This window comes from Natrix helvetica (genome assembly GCF_964273705.1).
Source record: "Natrix helvetica genome assembly, chromosome: 13".
Classification (NCBI taxonomy): domain Eukaryota; kingdom Metazoa; phylum Chordata; class Lepidosauria; order Squamata; family Natricidae; genus Natrix; species Natrix helvetica.
In genome coordinates, this window is record NC_138557.1 from 3,972,435 (window position 1) to 3,988,791 (window position 16,357).

The window sequence follows — 16,357 nt, forward strand, 5'->3', positions numbered from 1 at the left end:
AGCAAGGGGTTCTCTGCCCTGTTGCTGCCTGGGCGTGGCCATGGTGGGTGTGGCCTAGTAGGCCTCCTGCACCATGACAAGGGGGCGTTTTCACCTTCCCCAGGCTCCGGAGGCTTCCTTCCAGCCTCCGGGAGGGCGAAAACAAGCTCCCCAGGCCCTCTGGAGGCCGGAAACTCCTTCCCAAATTTCCGGTAGGCTCATTGTTCGCCCTCCCCAAGCCTCCGTGTGTGCCCTCCACTTACCTGCATCCAAAACAGGCCGCATGGGGACTCCTGGGAGTAGTGGGGTGGGCGAGGCCAGCCAGGAGTGGGATTTGCGGGTTCTAACTGCACAGAATCTTAGCTAGAGGTTCTCCTGAACCCCTGCGAACCCCCAGCAGCCCACCCCTGGATAAGGGATGGGGGGGGTTGTAGCATGAGAGGAATTGGAATGACACATCATGCCATTCCAGAAGAGCTGCTGGCCGTTGCAAAGTGGCACTATACAATCCAGCATACACCATCATTCCAGGGACTGTTTCCCAAACAACTTGTTAGAATCTAACTGCACTCACAAAGATAACCAGGAGAGGAAAGTGGAAACAAGGGGAAAGTTAACCATACGCTTTGGGCGTGAAAATCCCAGATCACGTTTTGCCTTCTTCTGCAACCACTTGGCTTTCGTAAAAGTATACTTTTGGGTAATTTCGGGCCCCGGAATCCTTCCTTTTCGAACTGACCGCGTTGGGAGGGTTGACAACTCTTTTTAAGGCTTTGTGTGTTTTAATCTTTGTCCGGCACTGAGCAAGCGGAATACGGCAGCCAAAGAATGAATTCTTCAACTTTAATCGGATGAGATGAGGACAATGAGAAGCGGATACATCGCTTACGAGGCCTAATGATTTCACTTTGGTCTTGTGATGTTGGAGGAACTGCTCCTCCTGTAAATTTGTCTCCTCCGGGGACCAAAGATCTATTGTGTTAGCCTGACAATCACCTTCCTTTCCATTCACATCCATTTCTTCCATGAACAATAGAGATTCTGTGGCCCACCAAACAATGACTCTTGTCACTTCTTACAATCCTCTACAGCAGCCCAAAGATAACTTGCTCTCTTCAAATTTGAAGCTGAATCTGGGCATTGAGTGTTAGGCACGTTAATTTATTTAACCAGTTTTGGCTGTGCAGAAGGGGGCATAAGTTGCTTTCTTCCCATGGAGAGAAGGGGGAGCTATTTGAAAATGGGCAGATAAAGGAAGAAGTGGAAGGGAGAGAAAAAGCCATGAAATAACCCAGAACGAGAGAAAAAAGCAAATTGCAAACAGTTGCATATTCTTAGCACTTCTTCCAGGGGATCTGGAAGGGGATCTGATCTAAGTAGATTTAAAGGAAAGGCAAGAAGGGATGTTCTGTTTAACTGAACTGGAATTTTAAAAAAAATAACGAAAGATTTGCGTAGCTGTACACACTTCGGATGCACAATCACTACATTCCTCCTGTAAAACCCAAAGCATTTTACGTTAGCACCCCGGTCTCTTGTCTCCCTCCTTCCCTTCCTCTTTCCCTCCCTCCTTCAGTCTCATCTACCTCTCTAAGTGCTGAGAAGAGAGAAATGAGATACTTGCTTTGACAAATGAGAGACGGTGCAATTGCATTAAATTTTAGAAATATCCTTGACTCCTGCAGAATGCAAGATAAACCAACAGTGCCATCTTGGGATAAATCAAGGGAAAGAGGGTGAATTCTGGGAGTTAAAAATCCACAAGATATAAAGTTGGACACTCCTGGTTTAGAGGAACAACTCAGTGTCTTAAAATGGAAATGTCTGCGCTAGAAGGTCTACTTTCTCAGGTGAAATATTAAACCAGGCTGTTATAGCCCAGAGATATGTACAACCCTTCTCTATTCTTACAACAAGGGTTATTTGATTATGTGCCATTAAATTAGACAGGCTTCCTAAGCATACTGATGTAATATGAATCTGTTGGCGATGTCCATTTTGCTCCCCAAATTCAAGGGGAGCTAACCTTAACCCTAAGTGGCTTTTCCCCCTAGGGGATTTTCCCATGTATTTTACCTGGAAACATATACAAAAGGGGTTAGAAATGTCACCACCTCCTAACTATAACTGATAAGGTGTGAATCCATTCGCGGTGTTGATTTTTCTGTCTGAGTTCATGGGCGCCTAACCCTAAGCGGGTTCCCCCCCCCCATGGGATTTTCCCATATATTTGACCAGGAAACATAGATATGACAGGTTGGAAAAATCTCGTAACGATAATAATGCTCTCCGAATCCATTGACAATGTCCAATGGCATTTTTCGCCCAATGGCATTTTCCCATGTATTTTGCCAGGGAAGGTAGATAGGGCGGGCTGGAAAAGTCAGCACCCTCCTAACCATAACAATGTTCTCCGAATCCATTGGCGATATCCATTTTGCTCCCCGAATGCACGGGGAGCTAACCCTAACCCTAAGTGGGTTTTCCCCCCAGTGAGATTTTCCCATTTATTTTGCCAGGGAAGGTAGATAGGGCGGGCTGCAAAACTCAGCACCCTCCTAACCATAACAATGTTCTCCGAATCCATTGGCGATATCCATTTTGCTCCCCGAATGCACGGGGAGCTAACCCTAACCCTAAGTGGGTTTTCCCCCCAGTGAGATTTTCCCATGTATTTTGCCAGGGAAGGTAGATAGGGCGGGCTGGAAAAGTCAGCACCCTCCTAACCATAACAATGTTCTCTGAATCCATTGGCGATGTCCATTTTGCTCCCCGAATGCACGGGGAGCTAACCCTAACCCTAAGTGGGTTTTCCCCCCAGTGAGATTTTCCCATGTATTTTGCCAGGGAAGGTAGATAGGGCGGGCTGGAAAAGTCAGCACCCTCCTAACCATAACAATGTTCTCTGAATCCATTGGCGATGTCCATTTTGCTCCCCGAATGCACGGGGAGCTAACCCTAACCCTAAGTGGGTTTTCCCCCCAGTGAGATTTTCCCATGTATTTTGCCAGGGAAGGTAGATAGGGCGGGCTGGAAAAGTCAGCACCCTCCTAACCATAACAATGTTCTCCGAATCCATTGGCGATATCCATTTTGCTCCCCGAATGCATGGGGAGCTAACCCTAACCCTAAGTGGGTTTTCCCCCCAGTGAGATTTTCCCATGTATTTTGCCAGGGAAGGTAGATAGGGCGGGCTAGAAAAGTCAGCACCCTCCTAACCATAACAATGTTCTCCGAATCCATTGGCGATGTCCATTTTGCTCCCCAAATTCAAGGGGAGCTAACCTTAACCCTAAGTGGGTTTTCCCCCTAGGGGATTTTCCCATGTATTTTACCTGGAAACATATACAAAAGGGGTTAGAAATGTCACCACCTCCTAACTATACTGATAAGGTGTGAATCCATTGGCGGTGTTGATTTTTCTGTCTGAGTTCATGGGCGCCTAACCCTAAGCGGGTTTCCCCCCCCCCCATGGGATTTTCCCATATATTTGACCAGGAAACATAGATATGACAGGTTGGAAAAATCTCGTAACGATAATAATGCTCTCCGAATCCATTGACAATGTCCAATGGCATTTTTCGCCCAATGGCATTTTCCCATGTATTTTGCCAGGGAAGGTAGATAGGGCGGGCTGGAAAAGTCAGCACCCTCCTAACCATAACAATGTTCTCCGAATCCATTGGCGATATCCATTTTGCTCCCCGAATGCATGGGGAGCTAACCCTAACCCTAAGTGGGTTTTCCCCCCAGTGAGATTTTCCCATGTATTTTGCCAGGGAAGGTAGATAGGGCGGGCTGGAAAAGTCAGCACCCTCCTAACCACAACAATGTTCTCCGAATCCATTGGCGATGTCCATTTTGCTCCCCGAATACACGGGGAGATAACCCTAACCCTAAGTGGGTTTTCCCCCCAGTGAGATTTTCCCATGTATTTTGCCAGGGAAGGTAGATAGGGCGGGCTGGAAAAGTCAGCACCCTCCTAACCATAACAATGTTCTCCGAATCCATTGGCGATATCCATTTTGCTCCCCGAATGCACGGGGAGCTAACCCTAACCCTAAGTGGGTTTTCCCCCCAGTGAGATTTTCCCATGTATTTTGCCAGGGAAGGTAGATAGGGCGGGCTAGAAAAGTCAGCACCCTCCTAACCATAACAATGTTCTCCGAATCTATTGGCGATGTCCATTTTGCTCCCCAAATTCAAGGGGAGCTAACCTTAACCCTAAGTGGGTTTTCCCCCTAGGGGATTTTCCCATGTATTTTACCTGGAAACATATACAAAAGGGGTTAGAAATGTCACCACCTCCTAACTATACTGATAAGGTGTGAATCCATTGGCGGTGTTGATTTTTCTGTCTGAGTTCATGGGCGCCTAACCCTAAGCGGGTTTCCCCCCCCCATGGGATTTTCCCATATATTTGACCAGGAAACATAGATATGACAGGTTGGAAAAATCTCGTAACGATAATAATGCTCTCCGAATCCATTGACAATGTCCAATGGCATTTTTCGCCCAATGGCATTTTCCCATGTATTTTGCCAGGGAAGGTAGATAGGGCGGGCTGGAAAAGTCAGCACCCTCCTAACCATAACAATGTTCTCCGAATCCATTGGCGATATCCATTTTGCTCCCCGAATGCATGGGGAGCTAACCCTAACCCTAAGTGGGTTTTCCCCCCAGTGAGATTTTCCCATGTATTTTGCCAGGGAAGGTAGATAGGGCGGGCTGGAAAAGTCAGCACCCTCCTAACCACAACAATGTTCTCCGAATCCATTGGCGATGTCCATTTTGCTCCCCGAATACACGGGGAGATAACCCTAACCCTAAGTGGGTTTTCCCCCCAGTGAGATTTTCCCATGTATTTTGCCAGGGAAGGTAGATAGGGCGGGCTGGAAAAGTCAGCACCCTCCTAACCATAACAATGTTCTCCGAATCCATTGGCGATATCCATTTTGCTCCCCGAATGCACGGGGAGCTAACCCTAACCCTAAGTGGGTTTTCCCCCCAGTGAGATTTTCCCATGTATTTTGCCAGGGAAGGTAGATAGGGCGGGCTGGAAAAGTCAGCACCCTCCTAACCATAACAATGTTCTCTGAATCCATTGGCGATGTCCATTTTGCTCCCCGAATGCACGGGGAGCTAACCCTAACCCTAAGTGGGTTTTCCCCCCAGTGAGATTTTCCCATGTATTTTGCCAGGGAAGGTAGATAGGGCGGGCTGGAAAAGTCAGCACCCTCCTAACCATAACAATGTTCTCCGAATCCATTGGCGATGTCCATTTTGCTCCCCGAATGCACGGGGAGCTAACCCTAACCCTAAGTGGGTTTTCCCCCCAGTGAGATTTTCCCATGTATTTTGCCAGGGAAGGTAGATAGGGCGGGCTGGAAAAGTCAGCACCCTCCTAACCATAACAATGTTCTCCGAATCCATTGGCGATGTCCATTTTGCTCCCCGAATGCATGGGGAGCTAACCCTAACCCTAAGTGGGTTTTCCCCCCAGTGAGATTTTCCCATGTATTTTGCCAGGGAAGGTAGATAGGGTAGGCTGGAAAAGTCAGCACCCTCCTAACCATAACAATGTTCTCCGAATCCATTGGCGATGTCCATTTTGCTCCCCAAATTCAAATGGAGCTAACCCTAAGTGGGTTTTTCCCCCAATGGGGTTTTCCTATGTATTTAGCAGGAGATATTATCATCATGCAGTCATTATGTGAATACACACTTCCCCATTGACTTTACTTGTCCAAAGCTAGCTGGAAAGGCATTGAAGTACGATGACACCCCCTTGGGATGCTGCAATTGTGAGAAATGCATGCTAGTTGTCAAATGTCCGAATTTCGACTGTAGAATGTACAACGGTTATAAGCCTGAATATGGTCGTAAGCTTCTTATTGTTGTAACTTCGAAGTGTCACTAAGCAAAATCATTTTTAGTGAAAGGCTATCTGTAATGGGGACTCCAATTAGTTCCGATTCAGATCCAATCCCTTTTTGTTGAAAATTTCAATGAGTGAATGAATGAATGAACAAACGAACGAAAGAACGCTTCACCCCTTTTCAAGAAAGCCACCAAGCCGGAAACTAGAATGGGGAGCTTCTTTTATTGAAAACCAACTACCAAGAGAGAATTTTTCAAATCATAAAAGCACCCCGAGTTCCTTTTCTAAATATAAATAGTCTTCCATTTCCGCAGGAAACTTGAGGTGGAAGGGAGAAGGGGGGGGGAGAAAGGAAAAAAAAGGGGGGGTAATGGAAGGAGAGTTTGGGGCTTGCTTTCTTCAAACCAGGATCAGACTTGAAAGCTGGTCACATTTGCCCCATGGAGACCCAGCTCGTAGTCCACGAGGGCTCTGTGGTCATTTCATTTGCTGGGTTCCAAATGAAAATTACTATGTTGTTGTTGTTGTTTTGCAAGATGGAGAAGAGGAGGAGGAGGTGGGAGTGAAGGGAACAAACCAATCCTGTCAAATCCAAAGGCATGCATTTGAAGAAACAAACACTGAAGCACGAGAAGGAACTGGGGAAGTTCAAGGAACGATGGCCGTTAACACCCTCTTGCTAATCCAAAGCCAATTAAGGAATAAAAATATTAGACACCCAGCAGAAACATCAAAACATGCTACCCAAAGCCCATCTGATTAGACCAGCTCCAGATCAGTTATCTTGAAGATGCGTGGACTTCAAGTCCCAGAATTCTGTCAGTCACGCTGGCTGGGGAATTCTGGGAGTTGTAGCATTCCAGCCACCTTCACTGGGAAGTCGAGGAACATAACAGTAGACTCAAATGAAAAATTGCAGGGAAAGTTTTCTAAATTTGCCTCCAAAAAGTGCATTTTTTTTTTAAAAAAGGGGGTTAAAGGTTCCCCTTGCACATATGTGCTAGTCATTCTCAACTCTAGGGGGCAGGGCTCCTCTCCGTTTCAAAGCCCAAGAGCCAGCGTTGTCCGAAGACGTCTCAGTGGTCATGTGGCCGGCATGACTCAACATCAAAGGCACACGAAACCGTTACCTTCCCACCAAAGGTGGTTCCTACTTTTCTACTTGCACTTTTACGTGCTTTCAAACTGCTAGGTTAGCAGAAGCTGGGACAAGTCACGGTAGCTCACTCCATTATGTGGGGCTAGGGGTTTGAACCGCCAACTTGCCAACCTTTCTGATCGACAAGATCAGCGTCTTAGCCACTGAAGCCACCGCGTCCCACATTTTTTTAAAAAAAGAGGTTGGGGCACAGAAACCAGGACAAGAACAGGTTGTAAAATATCACGGGCGTATCTCAATTTTGGAAGCTGCCACGACACTCGTCGGTTCAAGCAATGGAAATACAGAGGAGGGGGCTTTTGGAGAAGGGTCATTTTAGGTCTCTGACCAAGCCTGGAAACCTCCTTTCCTCAAATCACAAGAGGATGAAGTCAAAACCCAAAGCGGAAAATGTAACTTACAAAGGGAATGGATGGAAGTTTCCCCGAATCATTTACGACCTGCCTTTTATTATTTTTAATTCCGCTTTATTCATAGGTAACTTAGGGCCATAGCAACTCTCAGAAGGCAAGGTCAAACATCTGGAAGGGAAGCATATTTATTTGCCACCCATCTCGTATTAAGGACACCGGCAGCCTTCAACCTTGTTTTAAACAGGGTTTCAGGCCAAATTATGGGCAGATAAGCAACTTAGACCTGTTAGGACAGCTCAGAAAGAATCTTTAGAAGAGTCCTCCTGCCCAAATAAATTTCTAGGGTGCAATTTAGATTAACCTAGACCCGTGATGATAAACCTTTTCGGCATCAAATACCTAAACCAGAACAAGCATGCAAGCCGGAAACCTGAAGACCAGCTGGCTGGCTGGGCATTTCTCTGGCTGTTTTGGGGGGCATTTTCAGGCACTCTGGTGCCCGCAAAGTCCAGTTAGTCAGTGCACATGTGTGCACTGGAAATTTAGAAGAGCAGCTGGCAATGGTGCACATGCCCAGAGAGAGGGCTCTGTATGCCACCTCTGGCACGCATTGGCATAGGTGGGCCTAGACTTTTTAAAAAACCCTTAGAGGCGGGCAACTGACCGACAGCTGATCCTGGAAAATATTATATTATTTTGGTTTGGTTAGTATTGGGGTGACAGATCACCAGCCTCTTTCAAAGCTGACGTTTTTAAAATCGTCTTTGCAGAAGGAGGGATCAAGTCCCCATCTGTTTCAACCCCAAGGCTGAAGTATTTTAAGGAACCAACAGGGACTAGCAACTCATTCAACCTCCAGTGAAAAAAATGGCTGTGAGTGAAGACCAAGTCGTCGCTTGAGATGACTAAGGCTATTTCTTCAGACCGGATGAGTAAAATAAATAGGTACATTTGTTCTTCAACATCTGATTCATACACTTCTGACATAATGCAACCCTTTCCAAGGTCCTTAAAATGGACTTGCCCTTTTTCTTTTGATTCTGCCTTTTTAAACATTCTCCTGCAAATTGTAAGTGCTGGTGTTTTGTCCAAGCCTCTTCTGCCTCTATTTGTCCTTTACACAAGCATGTACACACACTTAAAGATAATTTCGTTTTTGGGGCCTAGGAGGAGGACGGGAAAGAATTTATTGCAAAACAAAAGGTGTGAATTAAGCCACTGGTAATATTTGCTTTTGGGTAGCGGGAGGGAAGAGAACATTTTCCTACAAGCAAATCTTGTCGAAATGGAAGAATTCTCCACATTGTTTAGAGCTCTTCGGAGGCGAGGAAAAAATATTTCATTTGGTTCCCCTTTTAAGAATCATTCACACACCAATGTTCCTAGGGTTTTTTTTTCTTTATCCCCTGCAGAAGAAAAATATAGATTATCCAACAGAAATGGGCTCGGTGCAAGAAGCACATCTGTCGCAGGCCAAGTGCCTCCACTTCAATCCAGATGTTCTCCATCAGGCAGAAAAAGCCATCACCTAATCACCATGCTTCTTGCATGGCCAACTCCATGCACAAGCCAAGTTGTGGGGCATGAGTGTGAATCCAGGTCTTGTAGCTCCTAAACCATGATGGATAGATCACGGGTCAGAATCTCATCAGCTTCAATGTGATGGTTGAAAGCTTGGACTTCCTGGACGTAATCATGGACAATTCATTCACCGTTGAGTTCACACGGCAGGCTAAACTTTTGAAGAACAAACGTCTGCAAAGCCTAGATTTCGTGGAGGGGCTGTGGACAGGGAGGCAAGCGTCTGATGGACCCATCTTGCAGCTAAGGAGTGATGGGGAAGACTGGATTTAAAGTAAGGTAGATCCTTCAACTTCTAGATGAACTTCCTAAGTTCCAACAGTCCACGAAAGGAGGACAACTGTTGAGGAATCAACTCACTGCATCAACAATTCTTCCCAATTTCATTGCAGTTAAAGTGAGCCACCTAAATCCATCTCTTGAAACCCAATGGGGGGGGAGAGGAGGGGACTACTTCATTTTTTATTAACATTTTCTACCTCCAGCGATGTGTCCAGAGACGAGGCCCCGCACAATAGCTGAACATTTTGGAGTTAGGGGCTCTTTTAAAAGGTGAAACGTACATCAAAACATCTGAATGTTGCAAAGCACACCGGAGTTTTGAAAAGACGTGTGATCTTCGGGGCTGCCAAAACCAAAATCAGCAAATGTCATCGTCGAATATGAATTCTGTTGCAGTAAACTTTGGAAAGAGGCGACAAAATGAGGTTGGGTAGGAACTTTGTAATCCAGCGACAGGGGCCACAAAATTGGGCTGTAAAATATTTCCAGAAGGGTTTTTTTTTTTTTGGAGGGGGGGAGGGAGGGAGGGAGAAGGGAATTTTTTTCCTCCAGAACAGCTTTTTAGCATTACAATCTGTAGGCTTCATCTCCCAGAATCTCTCCCCCCCCCCCGCCAGCAGCGTGCTTTTGAAGAATTCTGGGCGTTGAAATTCCTCCGCCATCTTAAATTTGCTAAAATCGAGTGAATACTGCTGCAGAGTTTTTTTAAAAAAGAGAGAAAGAGAATTGCAAAATAGACAGAGCACCTACTCCCAGAAACTACTAAAACCTTCTTGATTTTCTACAGAAATATTTTTTGGGGGGATAGGGGGGAGGAAATTGCAAAGCATTCAAAAGCCGACATAAGCTTCTTTTTATCAGCGGCCTCCGCGGGCATCTCTTGATGGGGATCGGAGGGTTTTGCATTAAGTCTAGAAAAATTCTGAATGTCCACAGTTGCGGGTTTTGTTTTGAGGAGGGGTGGGGGAATTTACTATGGGGAACACACGAAAATTCAACCTCGGCAGCTAGGAAGGGCAGTGAAGAGTTTTCATGGACCGACCTCAGGTCCCCGCAAACGGTGCTCCGAAATTAAGATTTCTTCGCGCAGCAAGTGGGGGGCTACCCCAGCTGCCACGCCCCCCTCTCTCTCTCTTTTGAAGACACGAAGAGGAGATTCAATGAGGCTGAGCGACGTGGCCGACAAAAGACATTCGATCTGTTTTGTGCAAACCGCCGGTAATGCAAAGAAGTTTTCAAACTGCCTCAGTTCTTCCCGCCGGGAGAAAGGAAGGCGATGCTACTCCAGTTTATTTGGCATGACGGGCGAAGTCGGGGTCGGAGGGGGGTGGGGGGAAGAGAGAGAAGGTGGGGGAGAAATTTAAGAGTCTTCCCCGAGGATTTCCGTGACGAAGGAAGCCATTTCAGTCACTTTGGTGTCGTGGAGAGTGAAGAAGGGGTGATTCTGTTGGAGAAAGAGGACAATAAGGGGGTGTGTAGTTGTGGGAGTGAAAAGGAGGAGGAAAAGGAGGAGGGGAAGGAGGAGGAGGGGAGGAGAAGGAGAGGAGGACAGGTGGAGGAGGAGGCACTAAGGTTGCCTTGCACTCACCTGCGGGAATCTGAATAAAACAGATTAAAACTGGGCCATAAGGAAGAAGATCAACTCACCATCATCTCTAAGTAGCTCATTCGTTCAGCAGGATTCTTCCTCAGACTGGAAAAAAAGAGACACCCAGAACATCACTAATCCAAGCTTAAAGTTTTGTCATTGGAACAACAGAAATGCCCACTGCACGAAAGCCAGCTGGGTGACTTTGAGCCAATCACTAGGAGACTGGGAGTTCTAGTCTTGCCTTAGGCATGAAAGCCAGTTGGGTAACTTAGGGACAAGTCATAAGGAGACTGGCAGTTCTAGTGCTGCCTTAGGCATGAAAGCCAGTGGGGAGACTTTGGGCCAATCGCCAGGAGACAATGAGGCAACCCAGAGGGACTTACCACTGGGTGGTGAGGTCGACAAACTCTTTGGAGAAGCGGTCGGCTGGGAGCTGGGGAGACGGCTCTTCCACCACCTGTTTAAGCTGCTGGAAGGGGGTCCCCCAGGAGTCGTAGGGGAAACGGAGAATGGCCATCTCGATCTGGAGGGAGACAAAGAAGAGAATATTTGTCGCTCAGGGCTGAACTCTGGGGTTCCCTCTTTGAGCTTGGTGGCTTCCTTGCAAACGTTTCATCAACCAACTAGATAACATCATCAGTGTTAAGAGGAGTGGGGTTTACAAGGAAGAATAAAAACCCCTTTTATTAATTGACTCTGAATTCTGCTCATTCACATCCAGCCAAGTCTTTCGAGGGAGGATTTACAGTCACAGACCTTCTCTGTCTTGGAGGGCTGCCAGGCTGATGTCTGCAGAACTTGGCAAGGAGTCTCGGAGAGTCACGAACCAATGAAGTGAACTGATTGTCTCCTGCAAACTCCACTCCCCTTTCGCTCCTCTTTTATTTCCTCTGGGAGGGGCCATTTATTGTCCACCTGTGGTCTTGCTCCCAAGTTGTTCCTTGTTCTTTAGCTCTTCCCTTCATCTGGCAACTCTGCGCATGCGCACACTGGGAACAGGCTCCAGCTGTTCCTCTGCCTCACTGATGTCTGACTCTGAAGGCAGCTGATAACTGGCATACGGCCCTGACCCCTCTCTGCCTCCGACACAGAGCCATCATCAGAGCCTTCCCCAGACTCCAGGACTGGCCCATCTTCCTCCCCAACCTCCTCACTGTCCGAATCTGCTGCCAGCTCCGCTGGGGGGGCCACAACATCGCCCCGATTTCTTACCAAAGTGATCCCAAGGCTCCAAACGTCAGATTTCACATTATACCCCTTCTGGTTTAGCTCTGGATTAATTCTTTCGGGCTGCACAGGGAGGAGGGGGGAAAAAAGGCAAATTAAAATCAGAGGAAAGAAGAAAACAGGATAAAAGGATTGGATGGTGTCCCCACAACGGGCCCCTTGCCCCCACGCCTCTAACTGCCCTCCCCCCCACTCACAGCCATGTAAGGTTTGCAGCCGGCATCCAACGTTTTAGCCACCGAGTCCACCAGGTAACCGCTGATTCCAAAATCACACATTTTGACGTGTCCCTGTTTGTTGATCAAGACGTTTGACGGCTTCACGTCTGTAAAGCAGGGAAGAGAAACAGCCTGGGATCATAAATTCCTTTCTTTTTCTTTTTTGCACAGGTAAAAAACGCCCTCGACGTACGACCACACTCGAGGCCAAAATCCCTGTTGCTAAATGAGACATTTGCTCCGTGAATTTTGCCCCGTTTTGTGACATTTCTTGCTGCAGGTGTTAAGTGAATCACTGCAGTTGTTAAGTGAGTCACCCGGTTGTTAAGTGCATCTGGGGGGGATCATGTGACCCCCCGAGGACACTCACTGCAGCTGTGACAGATGAGGGCTCCTCGGTGCTCTCTGAGCTTGGTGATTTTCGTGCAGACGTTTCATGACCCAACTAGGGAACCTCATCAGTGCTAATCCTTCCTCACTAACACTGATGATGTTACCTAACTGGGTCATGCAACGTCTGCAAGAAAACAAGCATGCTCAGAGGAGTACCAAGGACCCCCCCCCCACATGTTAACCCTGAGCTACAAATATTCTCCTTGATTAGAACTGTCACAAATACATGCCAGTTGCCAAACTTCCAAATTTCGAGCATGCGACCACAACGGAGGCTTCAAACGATCACGTCAAAAATGGTTGCAAATGCTCTTTTTTCAGAGCCAATGAAATGTTGAATGGTCACTAAAACAAACAATTGTAAGACAAGAACTACTTATACTTCTTTGGAAGGAAAGCACAGCCACCATGGTGCGATTTCCCACTTCAGAAACTGTTTCACTGAAATGGCGGAGCTGCCCGTCTCACTTGTGGTCGCTAAATGAGGACGGCCTGTCATTTAACCAAAGGATCTAGGGCCCAGCCTCAGCTGCTTTCACTGTCATCCTGATGGGACCTGCAATTAAAACTTACCTCTGTGAATCACCGACAATTTACTGTGGAGGTGCTCCAGTGCTCGCACAATCTGAAAGGAGAGAGACAAGAGATGCCAGTAAATTGTGGGTCTCTCTCATAACTACACACTTTCCAGCAGCTGCTTAAACCATTTCATTCCATTTTTCCGGTCTCAAATACCTCTACAAAACCTTCAAACTCTGTTCCTTTTTTATATACAAGCATCGCAACAGATCCAAGCTGGATCCCTGACTCACAAAGAAACAATGACAAATTGCTGCCTTATTTTGTTTAATGAATCTTCACCTGAGAATCGAGTCATGGGAAAAGGATATTTTTTATTCCCGTGACGGAAAGGAAGGAAGGATTATCATTTACCGGGTAGATTTATAAACCTGAACTGTAAATCAGCTTAACTGTAATAGAATTGGAAGGGACCTTGGAGGTCATCTAGTCCAACCCCCTCATAGGGGACCTATACTATTTGTGAAAGATGGTTGCCCAGTCTCCACAATTTCCAAATTTGTTTCCACTGATTAATTGTTCTCACGGTTAGGAATTTTCTTCCTACCGTATTTTTCGGAGTATAAGATGCACCGGAGTATAAGACACACCATGATTTTGAAGAGGCAAATTAAAAAAAAAAGTTTTTGCACTGCAGACCTCCCAAAAATGGCCCGTTTTTCATGAAAACGTCCCCGTCTTTTTTTTTTTTTAAAGGGCATGAATAGCCTTTAGGAGGCTTGTAGAGTGCTCCTGGGGGCTAAAAACGAGCAAAAAATGGCCCATTTTTCACAAAAACAAGCCTGTTTTTTGTCAAAAAAGGGGCATGCATAGGAGACTTATAGACTGCTCCTGGGGGCTGGGGGGGCAAAAATGAGTAAAAACCAGGCTGTTTTTTGCTCATTTTTGCCCTCCCCAGCCCCCAAGAGCACTCAGGAAGCCTCCTAAAGGCTATGCACGGCCAGTTTTGCAAAAGGGGCGGGGGTTTCAGGAGGCCCAAAATGCTGTATTCAGCGTATAAGACGCACCCAGATTTTCAGCCTCTATTTTGAGGGGGAAAGGTGCGTCTGACACTCCGAAAAATACGGTAGTTCTTGGTTGCTTCTCATGTTGGTTAAGTTCCCATCCAATGCTTGTTGTCCTACCTACGACTGCTTTGGTAAACACGGTCATAAATGTCAGACAGGTGAAGGTTACACTCACAGACACGGCTATTTTTCCTAGGATATCTTCCGGAATAGTCTTCTTCTTCTCCAGAACCTTCTTATAAAATTTATCCAGAGACGTGTCCATCAATTCCATGCAAATCCATACATCGCCCTGAGAAGCAGAGGAAAGATTTTACTCCTTCAAAATAAAGTCCCTCGCCTGCTCAGTTGAGCAGGTAATCCACAGCCATGCACGTAGGGACCGTTCAAAACTACGAAAACCGACTTATGGCCGCGTTTCACACTTACGACTGTTGCAGCATCCTCATCGTCACAATGAGGACACTTGGCAACTGGCATGTACTTATGTCGGTTTCAGTGTCCCAGGGTCATGTGATTGCTTTTTGTGACCGCCTGACAAGCAAAGGCAATGGGGAAGCCAGATATAATTAACAACTGTGCCACTATTATATTCCCCCCAAAATTAAGACTGGGTCTCATATTAATTTTTGCTCCAAAAGGTGTATTAGAGCTTAATTGCAGGGGATGGCTTTTTTTATTTTTGCAGTTGCAACGGATATGCATCCGTCTGGCTGATGATCTTAACTGGGGGTAGGGCTTATATTAGGAACATCCAGAAAAATCATGCTAGGGTTTATTTTTTCGGGGTAGGTCTTACTTTCAGGGAAATGCAATAGCGATAGCACTTATATACCGTTTCACAGGGCTTTTCTAGCTCTCTCTAAGCGGTTTACAGAGTCAGCCTCTTGCCCCCAACAATCTGGGTCCTCATTTTACCCACCTCGGAAGGATGGAAGGATGAGTCAACCTTGAGCCTGGTGAGATTCGAACTGCCAAATTGCAGGCAGCAGAAGTCACCTGCAGTATACTGCACTCTAACCACTGCGCCACCGTGCCTTAAGAACGGCAGTGATTCACTTAACGGCGGGTTGTAGGGAGCAAAACTCACGTAACGAATGTCTCGCTTAGCAGCAGAAATGCCGGGGACCCTTATGGACGTAAGGCGAGGGCTACCTGTATTTTGAACCTGGAGTGGCTTTCACCAGGGGGGGTTAGGATTTCTTTTGGATACCTCTCTGAAAAGCGCCCCGTAAAACGTGACTGTGTAGAAGCAATCCACTGTCCGCATGGAGACATCCAGGTCCATCACCAGCCTCTTCTGCTCCTGAGTATTCACGGTGGCTCGGATCCGCTGGATCGGGGAGCAAAAGGATAACCGGTCGGCGGTGGCGCATGGGAAGGAAGAACGCCTTCCTAACCTCAAGGCAATGGGCCACAACGCCCAGAATCCCCCATTGCTGGGTGGGAGATTCTGGGAGTCGCCCGTCCTCTCTTCCAAGATGGAGCAACGCTGATGTTTATTTATTGGAAATCAATACAATACAATACAATAGTAGAGTTGGAAGGGACCTTGGAGGTCTTCTAGTCCAACCCCCTGCCTAGGCAGGAAACCCTATACCGTTTCAGACAGATGGCTCTCCAACATCTTCTTAAAGACTTCCAGTGTTGGGGGATGGCGAATCAATGGGGAACTACCTAAGGTTCCTTCCTGCTTTGTTTTCCCCACAACAAAGAATCGGAGAGGTTGGTGGGGCTGAGAGAGGGGGGGCTGGCAAGGTTGACCGGTGGGTTTTTATGCCTAAAGCGGGATTAGAACTCCTCATCTCCTGGTAATTGTCCCCAAGTCACCCAGCCAGCATTCCTGACTAACGTACGACTAGAATTCCCTGTCTCTTGATAATTGTCCCAAAGTCACCCAGCTGGCTTTCTTGACTAAGGGAGGACTAGAATTCCATGTCTCCTGGTGATTGACTAGAAGTCACCCAGCTTGGTTTCCTGACTAAGGTAGTACTAGAACTCCCTGTCGCCTGGTAATTGTCCCAGTCACCCAGCCAGCATTCCTGACTAACGTACGACTAGAATTCCCTATCTCTTGATAATTGTCCCAAAGTCACCCCACTAGCTT

At 46.9% G+C, this 16,357-nt stretch overlaps 1 protein-coding gene across 2 annotated transcripts in view; it reads right to left on the bottom strand.

Moving 5' to 3' along the window:
• Positions 1-6,063: 6,063 nt before the first annotated feature.
• Positions 6,064-16,357, bottom strand: part of MAP2K3 (mitogen-activated protein kinase kinase 3) — a 46,245-nt gene continuing 35,951 nt past the window's right edge. For both annotated transcript variants that reach the window (XM_081965784.1, XM_081965783.1), the window contains exons 6-13: positions 15,464-15,583; positions 14,426-14,542; positions 13,238-13,289; positions 12,251-12,378; positions 12,039-12,116; positions 11,210-11,349; positions 10,883-10,928; positions 6,064-10,679 (exon numbers count right to left, since the gene is read on the bottom strand). In XM_081965784.1, the coding sequence (XP_081821910.1) occupies positions 10,596-10,679; positions 10,883-10,928; positions 11,210-11,349; positions 12,039-12,116; positions 12,251-12,378; positions 13,238-13,289; positions 14,426-14,542; positions 15,464-15,583 (765 nt within the window). In that variant the 3' untranslated portion in view covers positions 6,064-10,595. The remainder of the gene's footprint in view (positions 10,680-10,882; positions 10,929-11,209; positions 11,350-12,038; positions 12,117-12,250; positions 12,379-13,237; positions 13,290-14,425; positions 14,543-15,463; positions 15,584-16,357) is intronic.